Consider the following 21,483-nt stretch of genomic DNA (forward strand, 5'->3'; position numbering starts at 1 on the left):
AAATATCACATTTTCAATATTTCGCTATGTATCATTGTTTTATGAAGTTGTGTCCACCTTTATCAATATATCATCTCCCTCATCACCACAATGCACCAAAAAACTCAGCTACCGTTTTAAAGTTTTATCACGCATCACGCAGCCATGCATTGCATGTATACGAATTATTTCTTTCGTTTATAACACTTAAAATAAATTATTCAAATTTACTTAAATACCCTTTTTGCTAACAGAATATGAAACGTTAAGTATTTATGGGTGGCAGTTTGGATTTATTAAACTTAACAGGTGGCACAGTCTTTTCATCAAACCTTGGGGGGACATCGGCTTTTGGCCTATCAAGAATTACATGAAAGATCGCATCCTAGGCCTAGCCAGAGACTGCCCGCCATCGACAAATATAGCCGTTCCAGTCATGTACCGTGAACCATCACTGATTAGATAGGCGACTATTGAAGCCAGATCATTTTCGACATCCATCCATCTCTGCAGCGGCACTACGTCCTTAACTAACCGCTCAGCCCTGTCCTTCCCCACTGCTAGAGGATATTCATCTTGTAGGTGCAAACCTCGGATGATAGCATTGACCCTGATCTTGTATTTTCCCAGATCCAATGCTGCTGTCTGAGAATAGCAATCACAGATGTTAGCATAATTAATTTAATACAGCCAAACAAATTAACAAGTGCAGCAATAACAGAGCAATATCAAGGACCAACATATGCTTCTGGTACAAAATAGGACCAGTCTCTCTATACAATTAAGTATTCCATGAACTTCAACTACCAGTTTTAGTGGCACATGTTCAACAGAAACCAAGGTACTCGTGATGCAGGCTAAAACACATGGACCCGAAGAATTTAATATTCAAGACGGCAGCCATCCGTAATATAATGACCTGCTATGCACAGAAATGAGTAATATGCACCGAAATTAAATAAGATCCTGATGAATACACCTACACGAGCTAACTGCTGCACACCAGCTGAACAAGCACCATAGGCAGCAGCTCCCGGATAAAGTCCTCTCTCCGCCCCCATTATTGAGGTCAAGAATATAATGGAACCTCCTGCATTGTTGTCTCGCATTCTTCTGCCAACAGACTTTAGAAGAAACCATGAAGCCATAAAATTGATTCTCACTAATTTTCTGAACTCCTCCTCCACTAATTGTAGCGGGTCTTGCGTCTTTCCTGTTTCACAAAAACCAGAAAAAGCAAGAAAGATGAAACCATAACTTAAATGATATATCAGAAAAACATATTTGGACATTCAATAGTCCCATAGATTTAAAGCTACTTTTTCTTGCTTAAAATCCCTCTATTCTGTCATTCAAGCTTTGTACGGCCCTCCACTCATGAACTTAACTTCTACTTCGGCACAAAAATCTGATCATATCTCAAAACAAATCTTTCAACTTTTTGTAAAGGCCAAAGCACTATTTCCCACCTAAAGTATGTTGCTTTCTCAAATTTTCTCCGTTAACTTTGAAAATTTGATTTACCCACCTATAAATAGATAAAATTAATGGTTTCAAAGGTAAAATTGTTATTTTATCTATAATATTAAAAATAAATATAATTTTGATTTCATTTTCTCTCCTAAACTTTAAAAATTAACAATTTCTCCCAACCCAAGTTTTCAAAAATAGTATTTTCCCCCCTCAAGTTTTCAAGATTTCAAATTTTATTTTTCGGTGGCGTTTCTTCTTCTCTGATGACCTCTAGGTGACGTATCTCCCTCTTCGGTGTGGCCTCCTTCCGATGGTCCTCCTCAACCTCGTTGTTGATGAAGACGACTCATCTTCGTCTCTAGATGAAGACAATTCGACGATTCGTCTTCATCTTGACAAAAAAGAGTCAACTTTGTCGACGACGACATCAAGAAGGACCCTCGGAAGGAGGCAGTGCCAGAGAAGAAGAGACGTCATCTGGAGGTCATTAGAGAGGAAGAAACATTGTCAAAAAATTGAATCTGAAATTTTGGAAACTTTAGGAGGAAAAATGTTGTTTTTGAAAACTTGAGTTGAGAAAAAATTATTAGTTTTAAAGGTTTAGGGGAGAAATGATATAACTAATAGACTAATTTAATTTTAATCGTTTATAGGTGGGTAAATAGAACTTTTAAAATTAACAAAAAAAAAATTAAAAAACAGTCTACTTTGGATGGAAAATAGTCCTTTGGCCTTATGTAAATGACCCACTAAAGTTCTCAAAACAGGAAAGTGGTTCCAAAAAGTGTAAATACGTATAGTACTAAAGAATTAATCTGTTACAGATATCAATCACAGTACTAAATAATGAACAGACAGACCTTCGTAAGTATAGCAATGCACCAAAGCATCCAAATTGCCCAAATTTCGACAAGCCTTATCCACTGCCTCATCAAAAGTTGCTTCTCTCTCATCTTCCATATCAACTCCAACCACTTCGACCGCTTCAACACCCTTGAATGAACTTTTTATCTTCTCTGCAACACTTTGAAGGCGCTTCTCGTTTCCCATCAAAACCAACCTTCAAAGACAAACAAATTCATAAAAACTAATTTATTCATTAATATTGCAAAAGAGAAAAGAAGCCATAAACAAATTTAAAATATGGAATTCTCTATATAGATTTCTTGAATTCATCACCCAAACGCTTCGAAAAAAAAAAAACAGAGAATAAAGAAGAAGATAGAATCAGAAAAAAACCTGCATCCCCGTTTGGCCAAATCGAAAGCAATGTTTTGCGAAATCTTATCCCCATCAGAGGTAAGCAGCACCTTCTTCACGGGTTTTTCCATTCCCAATACCCACTGCAACATGTTAAAACAAAATCCCAACAGAGACATCATTCAATGAACAAAATCCAGAAGATGAACGAAGAACAAAAACAAAAGGAGAATAAAAGCGAGAGAAACTGTGAACCTGTGAAAGAGAAACGGGTTATCACTTATCACTCCACAAAGTGTTTATTTGTTTTAATGCAGATTTGCGTTTAAGTGAAAGCTCTTATATACTGGGACTAAGAGGAATAGGCATGGTAGTTCTAATATGACAACCGTGGGCGAATCACGATGTCCACCAGAAACACTTTTTTTTTTTAATACGAAGTACGGGGAAACCGCTTAGATACACAGACAGTTCGTATGAAAGCGACGTTGCATATGTTTTCAAACCGTTCGTCATAAATTTGAAGTTTGATTTCAAACTCCTCTTTGTCACTTCAATCATCGCTGGGACAACCACACCACCATTAGATATGTTTTTTTTTAATTAATAAACCCTATTCAAATCAGATCATTACTTTTAAAATTGAATAAACTATATCAAATATATAATAAACTTTAAATTCAGTAACTAATTTTACAATCATTAAATTAGGTAAATCAAAAATTTGAATTTGATATATCATTAGATCAAACTCTAAACTTATCTGATTAGTAATTGTGAAATCGATTATTAAATTTGAAATTTATCCCACAATATAATTGATTCAATATTAAAAGTAGTGATTCAATTCAAGTTAGATTTCTCATTCTTAAAAAAACTTAAAAAAAAAAAACATATTCAACGTTGCTTATGTTGATTATGTAAATTGCTTTTTTCTTGACAATATAATGTGCTCGGCCACCCCACCGAATTTGTCTTTTCACTTTTGGGAGCTATGAAGAGAATACATTAAAAAAAAAAACAGTAATGGTGGCTTCCATATTAAATTATTGATTAATTTCAGACTTCTTCTAGAGATTTAATTTGGCCAAAGGACTATTTCCCACCCAAGGTATACTTTTTCTGTACATTCCCACCTGTTAACTTTGAAAAGCCCATTTACCTACCCATAGGTTATTAAAAATAACAAATTCAAGGGCAAAATCATCATTTTATCTGTAATATTAAAAATAAATTAAAATTTAATCCTCTTTTCCCCTCCTAACCTCTAAAAACTAACCATTTCCCCCTAGACCAAGTTTTGAAAAATAGCATTCCCCCCCTAGGGTTTGGTTTTCAATCCTTGACGCCAAATCCAGTGTCATCGTTGACGACGAAGCATTTTCGATGCACCATCATGCTCCGACGAACTCTCTTCTCTCCTCTGGAACGTCGATCGACCCAGATCTGATATCATCTTCGCCTGAAAAGTTGAAGAGCTTTGTCGAGAGACGAAAGCTCTTCGTCTTCCCAGACGAAGACGACGTCTCCTCTGGAAAGACGGAGACGAAGTCGTCGTCTTCGTCTGGGAAGACGAAGAACTTCATCTCCCAACGAAGCTCTTCAACTTTCTAGGTGAAGATGACACCAGATCTGGGTTGATCGACGTTCCAGAGGAGAGAAGAGAAGTCGTCGGAGTGTGGTAGTGTGTCAGGAAAGCTTCGTTGTCTGCGATGGTGTCGAATTTGAGGTCGGGGATTGAAAACTAAACCCTAGGGGGGGAATTCTATTTTTCAAAATTTGGCCTAGGAAGAAATGGTTAGTTTTTAGGGGTTAGAGGGGGAAAAATAAATAAAATTGTATTTGATATTTTCAAAGTTAAAAGGGGGAAACTTGAGAATGCAGCATACCTTGGGTGGGAAACAGTCCTTTGGCCGATTAAATTTAGACCACGTAACAAAGAACTGACTTGGCTGTGGAGACTGGAAGTCTTACTCTAATAGTCAGAATCAAACTGAACTAGAATTATTTCTCATTTCAATACAATTATACAAATAATTTTTATCTACAATTTTATATATTTATTATGTATTTCTTTATAATTGAATTAATTAATTTATAAATTATTATACTTTTTATAATTGAATATTATTTTTATTTTAATTTTAATTTTAATTTTAAATAATCCAATTAACCAATTACGTATTCTAATTTACTTATTCTAGTTCTAAAGTAAACAAAACCTTCGAGTATTTCCATCTATGACAATAATCTTGTTCATGTGAGTTGATTGATAAGCAATATATATTAATTAAATTTTAATGTAGGCCAACAGATATGTCCCACCCAAACTTTGATGAATGGATTTATCACCCTTTTTAAACTTAAAAAGTATATTTTTCACTCCTCCATCAATTATATTAATGTAAGCTATTATTTAAAAGGGTAGAAAGATCATTTTGCCTGAAATTCTAATAACTCCTATAATCTATCAAATATATGAAGGTATAATGGTGATTTTACTTCATTTAAAAAAGTATTTTTCCTATTTATTTGTCCTTATTTTATACTTTCCTCCTACTTTTGATGTCAAAGGGAGAATTATGAAAAGTTGGTCTTATTACGAGAGTAATGAGTTGCATTAACCCATGGTATACTGGTTGTCATGTCAATAGTAATGTAAAACAACTACATTGGTATGGATGAATAGTTGCATCATGGGAATCCTTCTTTTTATAAATTTTTCAACGAGGTTTTGAATAGTATTTTAATAAAACAGAGGTCTAATCATTTCACCTAAAAAATATAAATCATGAAAAATGAAATTGATTATTGGATTTAGAAGCCTCGTCAAAGTTCAAATGGAGTTCTCATTCTTATGAGTAGTTCACTTTGCTTTTAGTAATGTTTTTAGCATGTCGTGGGTAACTTCAATCTCAAAGGTGATAATCAATGCAAAAACAAAAAAAGGATACTCATTGAACCAAAGTAAGAAAAAGCTCGTGTCAATTAAAAAAGGATAAATTGACTCTATTTTATTAGTCATGACTATATCTCTTCAGCTAACTTTAAATTAAATACAACAATAAAATGATAGAAATAATGTGAGTCAGTTTTTTTTTTCAATTTTGTAGGTTATGGAAGGACACTTCTGTTTATCTTCGTAGAAATTGTTCCAAAGAAAGATTAATTGGATACTTGAAAACCATAATCTTTCTTAGGAATATGGGAAAACCACTAAATTGAAGACTTCAATCACTTACTCTAACACTCATTTAGTAAATAATGTATAGAGAGCATAAACCCTTTTAGAGATAGGGACAAGCACTTCATGAGTTGGTAAGTCGACAAGTATAGAATGAGTCTAGTCTATGAACTAGAATAACGTCATCGACTATTTATCATCAATGAATTTGCATTATTCCTACTTTATTATTTTCATAAAGGACAAAGGACTATTATCCATCCAAGTTTTAAATTATTATTGGTATGCATGAATAAGTTATTAAATTATTATTGGTATGCATGAATAAGTTATTAAATTATTATTTATAGTATTATTACGTAATATGCGTCTAATTTTGAGTACTTAATTAAATATTCAAATAATATATTATATTACTTTATCATTATTTTAAACTCATTTAATCACATTATAATATATTATCTAAATACTTAAAATTAGATATCATATAATTTTATTTATTACGTAATTAACATATTGTTTTAATTTCTTTGTACTTAACTTTGTCTGTGAGATTATAATTAATATGGATATTGGGGAATTTCTAATTGAAATAATTTCATTAACCTATGCATTAATGCAATTAAATAATTAATAGAAACCATTTTTTTCTTCCTTGGTCATTTACATTACAACAAATTTTATAAAAAATAACAAAAAATTTCATTTCAAAAAGTAAAAAACATTTTTAAAAGTAAAAAAATTATCTTTAAAAGTTAAATATATTATTCTTAAATTAAATATTTATAATATTGTTAAAAACAAGAGTTTATAATCATATTTTAGGACCGTATTATCTCCAATCTCATAAACCTCTTTGTTTATAAATTGAAATAATAGCCAAGATATATAGATGTTTCTTGACTAAGACATTAGCCATTTAAGATTTTCTCTTTCTTTACGAGGACTAATCTTTTTTTTTTTAACAAACAAAACAAGTTTCATGAAGCATAAAGAAAAGGCCAAAGGACTATTTTCCACCTAAGTTTAAGTGTGATCTTAAAGTCATATTTACAAAATTTGAAAAATCTGAAGTCTTATCCGATGATCTACTGAGATTAAAATTTTTTGTTAGATATAAGGGTAAAACTGTTATTTTACTAATAATATGAAAAAATATAAAATTTATTATATTTTTCTCTCTTAAATTTTAAAAACTAATATTTCACCCCTCCTAAAGTTTTTTAACTTTGAAAAATCATATTCTCCTACCCCAAAACCCTAGAATTGTTTTCTTCCCCCCCGACCACTTTCTCTGGCAATCTGAAAAGGACGACGACAAAACTTCTTCATCTATGAAGAGATCTGTTCCAAATTTATCTACGTGCGTCAACCAACAGTTTAAGGTGAAGAGTGGAGGTCGTCGGTGTCAGAGATGGTGGTTAGAGAGGTGAAGAAAAATTTTGAAGAAAAATTTTAAAGAAAAAATATGACTTTTTGAAATTAGAAAACTTTATATAGAAGTAAAGTTGTTAATTTTTAAAACTAAAGTGAAAAAATATAATTAATTTTATATTTTTTATTATTATTAATAAAATGATAGTTTTATCCCTATTTTTAACTGAGAATGTTAATGGTAGTTACGTCATAAGTGAAACTTCAAATTTTCTAAATTCTATAGATATAATTTAAAAAATGCACCTAAACTTGTGTGAGAAATAGTCCTTTAGCAGTAAAAAAATTATAATGACAGGCAAAGGGGTCAAGTAAGCTCGATAATCATATGGTCGGAAACTTTTAATCTTTATAGGCATTAAAAAAATTATAATAAAAGACAAACAGGTCAAGTAAGAATTTTTTTTTTAATTTTTGTGCCAACTATATTATTTCAATTGTAATATTTGATTGGCTTAATATATGTGTCTTAAAAAAGAGGGTTTTTCTTTTTTTTTTTAATTCCTGAATTATCTGTGAAAGTTGTAGTCTAATTCCATCTTATTTTTCATTTTTTTTATTTGGTAATTAAGCAAATTTTTTTTTCTTAATTTGGTTTTTAGAAAATCAATTTAAATTTTAAGTCAATCAAAAAAATAGATAAATACCTTAAAAAAAGTAAATAAATATCTCTCTGCATATGGGATAGAGATTTTTTGTCATCTCTATCCCATGTGTTTGAAAAGGGAAAAGGACCATTTTCCACGCAAATTTTATCCTAATTTTAAATATACTTAGAAATAAAAAATTTAAATACCTATTTATGGAGTAATTATCACTCAAATTTTCAGTTAAAAACAAGATAAAATCATCATTTTACTTATAAATCATAAAACTTTGAAATTTATATAATTCTCTAGATTTTAAAAACTAACACTTCAACCCATTTTCAAAGTTTAAAAAGCTTATATTTGACCCCTAAGATTTGTTTTCGTCTCTGACAGTTATCATTTCGACCAACAGTTGATGCTTTTAACCTATCTTTTATATTCTATCATGAAGACAGTCATCCAAACGTAACGACGACAACAAAGAGTCATCCTTCGTCATCTAGAAGATTCAACGAAAAACAGCTCTTCATCGTCCTTCGTCTTTTCTTATCGATTTGAATGATACTTCATCATTCAGCTCTAAATGATGAGGGTCGTTTTTCATCGAAGAAGCCCTTCGCTTCTTCCAAATCATCAGTTAGTTTCCTAAGTCACTAGAGATGAAACCTAAAAATAGGGAAAAACGAATTTTTGAATATTTAATCATAAAGGGTAAATGTAAGTTTTCTAAACTAAGGGGAGAAATGATATAAATTTTTTAGGTTTTAGAGTTTATGGGTAAAATGATAATTTTATCCCTACTTCTAACTAAAATTTAGATAGTAGTTAGCTCATAAATAAATATTTAGGTTTTTCGTCTACTGTAAATATGATTTTGAATTTTGATTAAAACTTGAATAGGAAATTTCCCATTTAAAAATGCCACCCTACTAAGCCTTGTTGAACTGATGAAGATGTGTAAATGAAATAATATCAATCAAGCCAAAGGACTATTCCCACCCAAGGTTTTATGAAAAGACAAATGCCACCCATTAAGTTTAATAAACCCAAAATGCCACCCATAAGCTAACTTTGTTACTGGATTCTGTTAGTCAAAGGCTGAAATGGCGATTTTGTCCTTCCCCAAATAAAATGTCAAAATCACCCTTAAATGAAAATTATAAATTAGGCATTCTGGTATTTTAATTAATAAAATTACCTAATTACGCTTTATTACACAATGACCAAATGATTACTCTCAACTCTATAAAACTAAATGTGATTATGTCATTTAAATAAAAATGAATTTTATACTTTAAAAATCTATGAATTTTCACTGATTTTTGTATAGGTGGATCTACAAAATTTGATTAACTTTGTAATTTTATAGTTTCAATACATATTTCCGTTCGTTGGAATGCATGTAATCTATTATATAGTGTGAAGTTGGAATCCATGGAGAACCATTACACATAATGCATGAAGACTTTCAACCTGGAAGTGCATGCAAATGTTTATTTCAAATTGATAGAAAACTGCACGACAAAAATGAAATTAAAAAGTATTGAAGGAAATGCAAAAGTTGCAGAGAACACTCAAAGGAAATGCAAAAGTATTGAAGGAAATGAATGAACTTTCCTTCTTTTCTTCATATTTGCATTGAAACAAAGTTGGACACATGTTGCATGTTGATTCGTTTTCAAATGCAATAAAACTATGTGTATCCATTTTTAGTACATAATTTATATACACAGATGAGATATTATCATGTGATTGGATGTTTCTTTATCATATCGCCACAATGCACCAAAAAACTCAGCAACCATTTTAAAGTTTCATCACGCATCACGCAGCCATGCATTGTCTGTAAATTTTGGCCTAATGCATTTATTGTTCGTCAAAATTTTGTTTTAATAAATCAATTTTTTTTGTCATTTATACGAATTATTTCTTTAATTTATAACACTTAAAATAAATTATTCAAGTTTACTTAAATACCCTTTTTGCTAATAGAATATGATAACATTAACTATTTATGGGTGGCATTTTGGATTTATTAAACTTAACAAGTGGCACATGTCTTTTCATCAAACCTTGGGTGGAACTTTGTCCTTTGGCCTATCAAGAATTACATGAAAGATCGCATCCTAGGCCTAGCCAGAGACTGTCCTCCATCGACAAATATGGCCGTTCCAGTCATGTACCGTGAACCATCACTGATTAGATAGGCGACTATTGAAGCCAGATCATTTTCGACATCCATCCATCTCTGCAGCGGCACTACGTCCTTAACTAACCGCTCAGCCCTGTCCTTCCCCACTGCTAGAGGATATTCATCTTGTAGGTGCAAACCTCGGATGATAGCATTGACCCTGATCTTGTATTTTCCCAGATCCAATGCTGCTGTCTGAGAATAGCAATCACAGATGTTAGCATAATTAATTTAATACAGCCAAACAAATTAACAAGTACAGCGATAACAGAGCAATATCAAGGACCAACATATGCTTCTGGTACAAAATAGGACCAGTCTCTCTATACAAGTAACTATTCCATGAACTTCAACTACCAGTTTTAGTGGCATATGTTCAACAGAAACCAAGCTGCTCGTGATGCAGGCTAAAACACATGGACCCGAAGAATTTAATATTCAAGACGGCAGCCATCCGTAATATAATGACCTGCTATGCACAGAAATGAGTAATATGCACCGAAATTAAATAAGATCCTGATGAATACACCTACACGAGCTAACTGCTGCACACCAGCTGAACAAGCACCATAGGCAGCAGCTCCCGGATAAAGTCCTCTCTCCGCCCCCATTATTGAGGTCAAGAATATAATGGAACCTCCTGCATTGTTGTCTCGCATTCTTCTGCCAACAGACTTTAGAAGAAACCATGAAGCCATAAAATTGATTCTCACTAATTTTCTGAACTCCTCCTCTGCTAATTGTAGCGGGTCTTGCATCTTTCCTGTTTCACAAAAACCAGAAAAAGCAAGAAAGATGAAACCATAACTTAAATGATATATCAGAAAAACATATTTGGACATTCAATAGTCCCATAGATTTAAAGCTACTCATTTATGCTTAAAATCCCTCTATTTTGTCATTCAAGCTTTGTACTTCCTTCCACTCATGAACTTAACTTCTACTTCGGCACAAAAATCTGATCAAATCTCAAAACAAATCTTTCAACTTTTTGTTAAGGCCAAAGGACTATTTCCCATCTAAAATAGGTTGTTTTCACAAGTTTTCTCCGTTAACTTTGAAAATCTGAATTTACCTACCTATAAACAGTTAAAATTAACAGTTTTAAGGGTAAAATTATTATTTTATCTGTAATATTAAAAATAAATATAATTTTGATTTCATTTTCTCTCCTAAATCTTAAAAATTAAAAATTTCTCTCAATTCAAGTTTTCAAAAACAGTATTTTCCCCCCTCAAGTTTCCAAGATTTCAAATTTAATTTTTTGGTGACGTTTTTTCCTCTCTAATGATCTCTATGCGACGGATCTCCCTCTCCAGTGCGGCCTCCTTCCGATGGTCCTCCTCAACCTTGTTGTTGATGAAGACGACTCATCTTTGTCTCTAGATGAAGACGATTTGACAGTTCGTTTTCGTCTTAACAAAAAAAAGTCAACTTTGTCGATTACAACATCAAGGAGGACCCTCGGAAAGAGACAGCGTCGGAGAAGAAGAGACATCATCTGAAGGTCATTTGAGAAGAAAAAACATTTTCAAAAAATTGAATCTGAAATTTTGAAAACCCTAAGGGAAAAAATAATTTTTTAAAAACTTGAGTTGGGAGAAAATTATTAGTTTTAAATGTTTAGGGAGAGAAATGATATAACTAACAGACTTATTTAATTTTAACTGTTCATGAATAGGTTAATAAAAGTTTTAAAATTAATAAAAAAAATTAAGAAAACAGCGTACTTTATATGGAAAATGGCCCTTTGGCCTTCTGTAAATGACCCACTAAAGTTCTCAAAACAGGAAAGTGGTTCCAAAAAGTGTAAATACGTATTGTACTAAAGAATTAATCTGTTACAGATATCAATCACAGTACTAAATAATGAACAGACCTTCGTAAGTATAGCAATGCACCAAAGCATCCAGATTGCCCAAAATTCGACAAGCCTTATCCACTGCCTCATCAAATGTTGCTTCTCTCTCATCCTCCATATCAACTCCAACCACTTCGACTGCTTCAACACCCTTGAATGAACTTTTTATCTTCTCTGCAACACTTTGAAGGCGCTTCTCGTTTCCCATCAAAACCAATCTTCAAAGACAAACAAATTCATTAAAACTAATTTATTCATTAATATTGTAAAAGAGAAAAGAACCCATAAACAGATTTAAAATATGGAATTCTCTGTATAGATTTCTTGAATTCATCACCCAAACACTTCGAAAAGGGAAAAAAAATAAAACAGAGAATAAAGAAGAAGATAGAATCAGAAAAAAAACCTGCATCCCCGTTTGGCCAAATTGAAAGCAATGTTTTGCGAAATCTCATCCCCACCAGAGGTAAGCAGCACCTTCTTCACGGGTTTTTCCATTCTCAATACTCACTGCAACATGTTAAAACAAAATCCCAACAGAGACACCATTCAATGAACCAAATCCAGAAGATGAACGAAGAACAAAAAGAAAAGGAGAATAAAAGCGAGAGAAACTGTGAACCTGTGAGAGAGAAACGGGTTATCACTTACCACCAACAAAGTGTTTATTTGTTCTAATGCAGATTTGCGGTTAAGTGAAAGCTCTTATATGGTGGGGCTAAGAGGAATAGGAGCGGTAGTTCTAATCTAACAACTGTGAGTGAATCACGATGTCCATGAGAAACACTTTTTTTTTTTTGTACGTACAACGAACACTCTTAGAAACAGAGACATTTTGTAACAAAGCGAAGTTGCATATGTGTTCAAACCGTTCATCATAAATTAAAAGTTTAATTTCATACTCTCTTCTCATGTAACATCCTCTTTTCTCACTTCAATCATTGTTGGGACATCCACGCCAGTATTGCATGTGTCTTTTTTTTTCTTTCGATCAAGAAACTTTATTGAAAGGAGACTGTCATTTTCAGAATTGAATTAACTATACTGAATAGAATAAATCTTAAATTTAATAATTAATTTCATAATCACTGAATCAAGCAAATCAACAATTCAATCTGATAACGTATCAAGATCAAACTTTTAACTAACTTGATTTAGTAGGTATAAGATCGATAATTAAATTTAGAATTTATACTATTCAATGTAATTGGTTTAGTCTAAAAAGTAATGATTCAATTCTAGTAAGACTTTTTATTATAAAAAAAAAAGAAAAAAAACATATCCAACGTTGCATATGTTTCTGAATTGACTCGGTGTAAATTGCTTTATTTTTATGACAAGATAATGTGTTCGGCCATCCCACCAAATTTGTCTTTTCACATTTGTGAGTTATGAAGAAGAGAATGCATTTAAAAAATGTAATGGTGGCCTACATATTAAATTATTGATCACCCAAAACAGAATTCAACCTTTCTAAAAGCAGAAGACATAGGCGAAGAAGCCGAGCAGGTTACGTGAATTTGATTGGTGATTCATTTCAGACTTCTTCTAGAGATTTAGTTTAGACCATATAACAAAGAACTGTCTGACTTGACCGTGGAGACTGGAAGTCTATTTGCTTTCAGATTACTTCACTAGTCAGAATGAAATCGAAGAAAAGTTATTTTTTATTTTATTAAAATTATACACATAATTTTATACCTAAATTATTTTATATTTTTTTATGATTGAATGTTAATTTATCTATAAATTATTATATATTTTTTATAATTAAACTATATTTTATTTTTTATTTTCAATAACCCAATTAAATATTTTAGTTCACAAAGTAAACTACACCTTCGAGTGTTTCCATATATTACAATAATCTTGTTCATGTTACTTGATTGATAAGTAATATATATTAACTAAATTTTAATGTAGGCGGAATAACTATTACCCACCCAAACTTTGATGAATGGATTTGTCACCCTTTAAACTTAGAAAGTCTATTTTTTACTCTTTCATCAATTATATTAATGTAAGCTATTATCTGAAAGGGTAGAAAGATTATTTTACCTTAAATTCTAACAACTCCCATAAATTATAATATTATAATATATATAAAAGTATAATGGTTTTACTTCATTTAAAAAAATATTTTTTCTATTCATTTGTCTTTATTTTATACTTCCTTCCTACTTTTGGTATTAAATAGAGATTTGTAACAACCACACCAGTATGGAAGAATAGCTGCATGTGGAAATCCTTCTTTGTTCAAGTTTTCCGATGAGGTTTTAAATAGTATTTAATAAGATAGAGGTGTAATCAATAACCTAAAAAATAGAAAGCATAAAAACGAAGTTGATCATTGAATTTAGAACCTTCGCCAAAATTTAATGGAATTTTTGTTCTTGTGAGTAGTTCACTTCACGTTTAACAATGTTTTTAGTCTGTTCATGAGTAACTTCTAAAGGGTGATAATCAATGCAAAAACAAAAAAAATGATGCTCATCCGATCAGAGTAAGAAAACGCTTGTGTGAAGTAAAAAGGGATAAGTTAACTCTCTTTCATCAACCCCAATTGCATGTCTTCAATAAACTTTAAATTGAATATAACAATAAAAATTATATAAACAATGCGAATCAACTTTTTTTTTTTTAGTTTCGTAAGTTATAGAAGGACATCTCGATCTATCTTCATAGAAATTGTTCTTAATTGGATTCTTGAAAACTATAATTTTTTTTAAGAATATGTAAGAACCACTAAATTGAAGACTTCATTCGCTCGTTCTAATACTCATTTAATAAATAATGTGTAGAGTGCATAAACTCTTTTAGAGATAAGGACAAAAACTTCACAAGTTCGTAAGTCGACAAGTATAGAATATATCTAGTCTATGAAGCAGAATACCCTCATTGACTATTTATCATCAATGAAGTTTTCTTAATGCCCGTACTAATTGGTTCTAATGCAAGAATCCACTAGTTTTCTTCACTTTGAAAGGTTGAAGTAAACCTATTTCATTTCGTGTTCATTACGACGAATGTAAGTGCATCTCTGTCTTCTTTCATTAGATCTAGTTAAGGGGTTTTTTTTTAATTTCTTTTTCAGTTGAAGTGAGAATACATGGGCAGAGGTGGTGAAGATGTCGACAACCAAGGAAGATACGGAGAAATAAAAAACGAAATAAATAAATAAAAACAAAGTAATTTACAATAAAACTAATGGTTTATACGAATGGATGAGAAATTGAAAAATTGTGGTCCTCGGACATTAATTGATTCAATTAATGCATTAAAAAACCCTTCAATTAATGCATAATGTAAAGAGGAATATATATTTATGAAGTTTCAAAAATCTAAATATCTATTTATGACCCAATAGAGATAAAATTATTATTTATTAAAAAAATTTTAAAAATTAAAGTTTTATTACATTTTCTCTTTAAATTTAAAATTTCATAATTTTCTTCTATCCAAAGTTTTCAAGTTTTAAAAAGTAATCATTTTATCCCTAAATTCCTAGGTTTTATTTCTCCTCTCTCCGGAGATAACTACCATATAAAGATAAGACAAAGAGTCAATAACCATCTCGACAGTTGAAGAGACATCTCTGTCAAAAAAGTGGCATCATCTCTTTGTACTTTTCTTAACAAAGAGACAATCTCTCTTCAACTGTCAGAGATGGTCTTTGACTCTCCATCTTGTTTTTAAATGGTCATCGTCGCCAGATAAGGGAGAAAGAAAACTTAAGGATTTGGGGGTGAAATCGTCACTTTTTAAAATTTGAAAACTTTGGGTTTAGGAAAAATTGTGACATTTTTAAATTTAAAGAGAAAAATGTGATAAAATTTTAATTTTTTAATAAATAACTATTTTATCTCTAACTTTAACTAAAATTTTTAATAAAAATTTTATCATAAATAATGTTTAAGTTTTTAAAACATAATAAATATATATTTATCTTTACGTTAAAACTTGAAAAAAAAATATTCTTTTGGCCTTTATAAATGAAATTTAATATTAAAAAAAAAAAATTGTCATTCAATCCCTCATCGTTCAATAATTTAAGTTGGCTATGCATTAGTTTGAAAAATAGGTTCAACAAGCTGAAAATCACTCACAAAAGAACCCATAAAATATGTTATGTGATTATTTTTTTGAAAATAGTTTAAGCCTTGTACTTAGCTCAAGAAAATTGAGAATTGAAATCTTCAGCTACCCAGCCACAGCCAGTACTACTAGGGCTGGACTCGAGCCGAGCCAGCTCTTGCTCGACTCGACTCGGTTCGAGCCCGAAACGAGCCGAGCTCGAGTTGGCTCGGTATATATATATATTTTTTTTATACAAAACGACGTCATTTTGATTCATATATATATACAAAATGATGTCATTTTGATATGAAAAACGAGTCAAACCGAGTCGAAAACGAGCCGAACTCGAGCCGATCATTAAAAAACCGAGCCGAGCCTGAGCTCGACTCGGCTCGAATCCAGCCCTACTACTAGGTCGATTCATCAAGAAGTCTCTATACAAAAATGATGGGAAATCTTTCTTCCTTTTCCCACGGTAAAGTTTTTCCCCCTTTCCCTTTTCATCTGTACCTTTCTTTCTCATTATTATTATAAAATAATAAAATATTTATAAGATATTAAAATATATTTATAATAATTAAAATTTTTAAAAATAATTTAATATTTAAAAATTAAAGAATTTTTGAAAAGAGAATAAATAAAAAAATGAAAGATACACAAAAAAAATAATAAATTAAAATACTATTTAAATTTTCTTCTTTTTACAAAAGAATCTCCTTTCCATCTACAAAAAGAGGGGTTAGAGGCCCCAATTTTACAACCAAATTGCCGTCTCTAATCCGCAAGACTCACGTGACACTGGCGCTGACATGGCAAACCACTTGGGTTCACCTCACGTGAATTTTCCGAACGCTAAAAGCGCCAAAACCAAACATGTCCATTACCGTTGTACCATGGCGAGTTCAACTTTGGCGCTCTCGTCTCCGCCTCACTGGACAAAATTTGAATTATCGAGCTTCTTTTCAAACAAATCACGCTCCAGGTAATCAATTTAGATAATTAGTTACACTTATCGTCTTCTCTATTTGCTTAATTAATTTAGGATTTGTTGTGTTTTTGTGTTGATTTCGATTAATTTCACCCTTTTACAGATTTATTTTCGAAGAATTCAAGCTGTTGGAGTCTCCTTTCATTATTCTTGCCTTGAAGTGAGTTTCATTTTATAATTAGTTTGTTTCATTATTTTTTGATTTTTTATTACAAGATTAGGTTTTATTCTAGTTTTTGAGAATGGCTGCGGATTTACTGTTTAATACGAATAATTCTGTTAAAGACATTATCGAGATTAAATTTTAGTTATGTTGTGTGATGGTTTATCTGTAATTTGAGGAGCACTGGTTATGGATTTGCTACTAATACTTGTGAAGTGATTGTATAATTGTGCTACTTCATTTTTGTTTCTTCCATATATTGAATTTTTGTTCTTTGAGTGGATCTCAATGGAAAGTATGGGCCGTTCTTGCTTACAAGTGTTGGAAGCTACTGAAACAAAACAATCTATTACTCGAAGGTTAAGGATGTCTGCTATCGACCCCCAGGGACTCAGCTCAACATTTTAAATGGAGTTAGTTTCTCCCTTCTTGAGAAAAGGTATATGTTTGTGGTATGTCTTCATTAGTAACAATTTATCATGTCTATGTGAATTTTGTTCTTTATTAAAAACACACTACATTACCCATATTTCTTAACTACACTACGCTAGCAGCAGAATCCTCAATATCTATTATATAATTGCTTCCAAGCAGCTGCTTCCTGTTCATGGACTAAAATGTTCTGTGTCATCTGCTGCAGTTTTGGTTTAATCTTTGGACAGAGTGGAAGTGGAAAAACTACTCTCTTTCAGGTTGATCTCTTCCTTTATGTTTTTTCTTCAGAAGTTCTTTACGTACAATTTGTTAATACCTTGTTTTTTTCATATATATTTCTGAGTGTTTGTCCTTTCCTTTCTCAGCTTCTTGCAGGACTAAGCAAACCAACATCAGGTTCCTTCTACTTCAAAAATATGGGAATGATGGCAAACCAAATGGTTCTCCTGAGCCGTTACTCACTCAAAGAGTGGGCATTGTGTTTCAGTTTCCAGAGAAGTATCAAAACCAACTGGACATTTTATCCTTCATGTTTCTTATGATAAGAAGTTTCGGCCCTAGATGTTGTTAACTTGGTTTCTTTAAAAGTTGTTTTATTCACCAAGTCTGATCTTTTTGTACCGCTTGGAGTTTTGCTTATGATGTCAAAGGGAATTTATGTTATTTATGTATTACTTATTAATTTCTTTATTGTCTTATTTCTCACTTCTCAACAATATTCCTGATTCTACTTTCTATTGTTAAATTTCTAAGAATATATTTTTTTGCTAGCTAGGTATTTTTTGGCGGATAATGTGCTTGATGAAATTATATTTGGGTGGCCAAGGCAAAGTGGTGATCCTCAATTGAAGAAGTACCTTGCTTTGAATCTTGAAAGAGCTATTAATTGGGTACTATTCTCTTATCATTCTTTAAACCCCCTCTCCAATCTTAACTCTTACATTTGTGTTACTGTTCTGTAGATATTGATTGTATTATGTGTGCTTGTTATTCTCTGTAATATATATTTAATTAATGATCTAGGTTGGACTGGGTGGGATCTCTTTGAATAAGGACCCTCATTCTCTGAGTGGTGGCTATAAGCGCCGGCTTGCATTGGCAATTCAATTGGTAAGACCCGATCAATTACCCTACCCTAAATTGACACACGGTTACATATGCACAAAATTTTCTTTTAGTTCATTTCGGAAATTATGATGGACCTCCATGAGAGATCCATTAATATCATTACCACCCAACATCTTTTTAATTAAAAATCCCCCTAAAATTATTTGATGAGGCTCCGTATAAGAGGGGTGTTTTTAGTAAAGAATTACTACGAAACCCCTTTAGAAGAGTGTTTTCAATAATTTCTAAAAAGAATCGGTGGTGATAAAATTTAAGGGTTTCTGTGGGGGTCCAAATTTATTACCCTTTTCATTTTTGGCCATGTATTTAAGAAAGTTCTTTTTCTAGCTATGCTTGACTGTTGCATGAGTTGACTGTTAAATGGTAATTTTTATAATTCTCTAGGTACAGATTCCAGATTTATTGATATTGGATGAGCCTCTTGCTGGTCTGGGTACGAAAGCTCCTTCAGTTCTAATGTTCTATATTATTGTTCCTTTTTGTTTAAATTATACAAATTTAGACTGCGTCCGAAGTCAATCTTATAATCGAGCATGCATGATCCCTGTAATCTGTAGTTCTTTGTTACTAAACTGCTTGCACATTATGTCTTTGATCTTTGGTAGTTATTTGATTGCTTATGAAATTTTGGAAAAATTAGATTGGAAGGCTCGAGCAGATGTTGTGAAGCTTTTGAAGCATCTGAAGAAAGAATTAACCATACGTGTTGTTTATAGAAACCCTAGATACAATTAACTTCTCTTTTCTGGAAAATTAAATCTGAAAGTAGGATCTATAAATGTCTTTCGCGTAAGGGGGAGAATAAGAAACCTTAGACTAAATAAAACAAATGAGATTAAGCCAATACGATAAAGGAAAGTATCACGCACATGCAAGGAGGAAGCATGCATATGTAATTTGCTATAATCTTACTTGCCCACTCTTATTTTGGAAACAAGACAATTGCACTAAACCCATTCACAAAGGATTCAAGTAGGTTTCTTTATTGAAGTGGGAAATTAAGTGAATCTCACTTTCCGGCCTGTAAGCCGTAAAGAAATGATAGAAAGGATAATGTTGAAACAGTTCTCAGATTTAATAATATCCATCAAGATTCAAGATCACGTCACTTGCAATTGTGAAATTGAAAATCTGTGAGGAGCTAGAAGATGAATAGTTGAACTGACCTGGGAAATTTGTTATTCTTGACAGCTTTTTGACCGTATTTCCTCCAGCGATAGCCATCATCAAGGATATCAACATGACTCCTTGTTTGAAAAGCGCATCTGGGATAGACTGTTTAAGGTGTCGTGGACGGCACGACAATATTCCAAAGATAAAGAAAACTAGCTTCATTAGCGGCTTGATTAGAAAAAAACAGTAAAGTGGCAAATGGTGGCGGCTTCATCATTAGCAAAAAGACATTACCATGTTGATAATCCATGATTAATTTTTTAAAAATAAATTTAAAAAATTGTATGAAAAATGCGCCGAAAAACTTACCCATTAATTAAGTGACTAATTATACAAACAAAATGTAGTAATTATTTATATATGAGATAATTTAAAGTATCGATAAAAATTTATTTATCTCGTAATATATAGCGGAATAATGAGTTTTAACGGTTTCTTAATTTGTTAATTACATTCTAAATTTTACATTATATTTTCTATTTCTACGAGATAATAATTATCTCTTATTTTTACAGGATAATATAATTAATAGATTTTTTTTTTAAATATCTATATTCAATGTACTAAGATATAAATACATCTATTTTCAATTATGTAATTAAATAATAGTTTATTTCTCTTTTCTTATAAATACATGATTTTAAATAGGTAAAGAAAAACATATTTTTGTATTTTATATTGTTATTGTTGAAGTAACTAAATCTAAATGCTAGATTAAGGAGGGACATTGGTGACAGTTCTAATGGCATCCTTTAGTTGGACTTGTTCATTCGGTGTTGTCAGTTGATGTCCTTCAATTGGAGAAAGTTGGATTTCATTGACATGATCATGTGGTCCTAGAGTGAGAGTGACACTATAACTAAGATAGAGCTCTTCAGTAACTTGGTCACCTAGAGTTTATTAGTTTTTCTTCAACAAGCCATTGAGAAAAAGAGTTTTGTAGAAGATTTACTAAAAAAATAATATAGTTGCTAGAAAATAGGAGAGTCTTATAAGGCCCTCATTTTAGAGCAAAATTGTTTTTGTTAAGATGGTTGAGAACAATTATAAATTATGAGATTGTAATGAATATATTGTCATTTTTTATTTGTTTCGGCTTGCTACTCAAAAACTTACACCCACAATTATGTTATCAAGTGTGGCAAAATAATATTATGAATATTGAATGTGTCTTTAGTCTATGTACCATCATGAATTTATAAGATAAGAAGTCAAAGTTATATGAGTAATAACATAGTTGAATGTTAAAATCCTATTGTTATAGATAATAGAGAATTGTATGCCCCTCAATTTGACGTGAGTTAATTACTTTTCAATCATGATTGAAAACATTATATTGAAAAGCCGTAGAAAACAATTATAATTGTCGAAAGTTATTTTTCTCATTCTCTACATAGAATGTTTTTACACACTTTATATCTTAAACTAGTTTATAGACGACGTAACTAATTGTTGTATACAATTTAGATAGCTAACTGATATGTATCGATTAATCACTACTTCATCTTTGCTTCTTTGAGTTTGATCTAAGAGTATGACCTAAAATTAACATGATATATGTTGGATTTTAGTTTAATAAATTATATTTCTAATAGATTTTTTTTTTT

General features: G+C 31.4%; 2 protein-coding genes and 1 pseudogene across 3 annotated transcripts; 1 reads left to right on the top strand and 2 right to left on the bottom strand.

Moving 5' to 3' along the window:
- Positions 1-225: 225 nt before the first annotated feature.
- On the bottom strand, positions 226-12,570 carry LOC123195986 (3-oxoacyl-[acyl-carrier-protein] reductase FabG-like). Of its 2 annotated transcripts, none has more exons than XM_044609864.1 (5): positions 12,535-12,570; positions 2,692-2,795; positions 2,313-2,512; positions 963-1,192; positions 226-624 (listed from the first exon to the last, which is right to left on the bottom strand). In XM_044609864.1, the coding sequence occupies exons 2-5, from the start codon at positions 2,781-2,783 to the stop codon at positions 346-348; spliced, it is 801 nt and encodes a 266-aa protein (XP_044465799.1). In that variant the 5' UTR covers positions 2,784-2,795; positions 12,535-12,570; the 3' UTR covers positions 226-345. The 2 variants fall into 2 exon arrangements, with proteins under 2 accessions (XP_044465799.1, XP_044465798.1); XM_044609863.1 differs by lacking the exon at positions 12,535-12,570 and adding an exon at positions 2,908-2,990.
- LOC123195985 (3-oxoacyl-[acyl-carrier-protein] reductase FabG-like) lies at positions 9,953-12,567 on the bottom strand. Its single transcript, XM_044609862.1, has 5 exons — positions 12,535-12,567; positions 12,319-12,422; positions 11,931-12,130; positions 10,585-10,814; positions 9,953-10,246 (listed from the first exon to the last, which is right to left on the bottom strand). Exons 2-5 carry the CDS (start codon positions 12,408-12,410, stop codon positions 9,968-9,970), a joined length of 801 nt encoding a protein of 266 aa, XP_044465797.1. The 5' UTR covers positions 12,411-12,422; positions 12,535-12,567; the 3' UTR covers positions 9,953-9,967.
- A 4,228-nt stretch (positions 12,571-16,798) lies between the features above and the next one.
- On the top strand, positions 16,799-19,438 carry LOC123196547 (annotated as a pseudogene).
- The last annotated feature ends 2,045 nt before the right edge of the window (positions 19,439-21,483 follow it).

This window comes from Mangifera indica, chromosome 14 (genome assembly GCF_011075055.1).
Source record: "Mangifera indica cultivar Alphonso chromosome 14, CATAS_Mindica_2.1, whole genome shotgun sequence".
Classification (NCBI taxonomy): domain Eukaryota; kingdom Viridiplantae; phylum Streptophyta; class Magnoliopsida; order Sapindales; family Anacardiaceae; genus Mangifera; species Mangifera indica.

Excerpts from the sequence above, each read along its gene's own strand:
- LOC123195986 (XM_044609864.1), bottom strand. The coding sequence starts at position 2,783 with ATGGAAAAACCCGTGAAGAAGGTGCTGCTTACCTCTGATGGGGATAAG. Across the intron at positions 1,193-2,312 it reads GCATTGCTATACTTACGAAG|GAAAGACGCAAGACCCGCTA; the intron begins GTCTGTCTGTTC and ends TTTGTGAAACAG. Across the intron at positions 625-962 it reads GTGTGCAGCAGTTAGCTCGT|ACAGCAGCATTGGATCTGGG; the intron begins GTAGGTGTATTC and ends TGCTATTCTCAG.
- LOC123195985 (XM_044609862.1), bottom strand. The coding sequence starts at position 12,410 with ATGGAAAAACCCGTGAAGAAGGTGCTGCTTACCTCTGGTGGGGATGAG. Across the intron at positions 12,131-12,318 it reads TTGGCCAAACGGGGATGCAG|ATTGGTTTTGATGGGAAACG; the intron begins GTTTTTTTTCTG and ends TTGTCTTTGAAG. Across the intron at positions 10,247-10,584 it reads GTGTGCAGCAGTTAGCTCGT|ACAGCAGCATTGGATCTGGG; the intron begins GTAGGTGTATTC and ends TGCTATTCTCAG.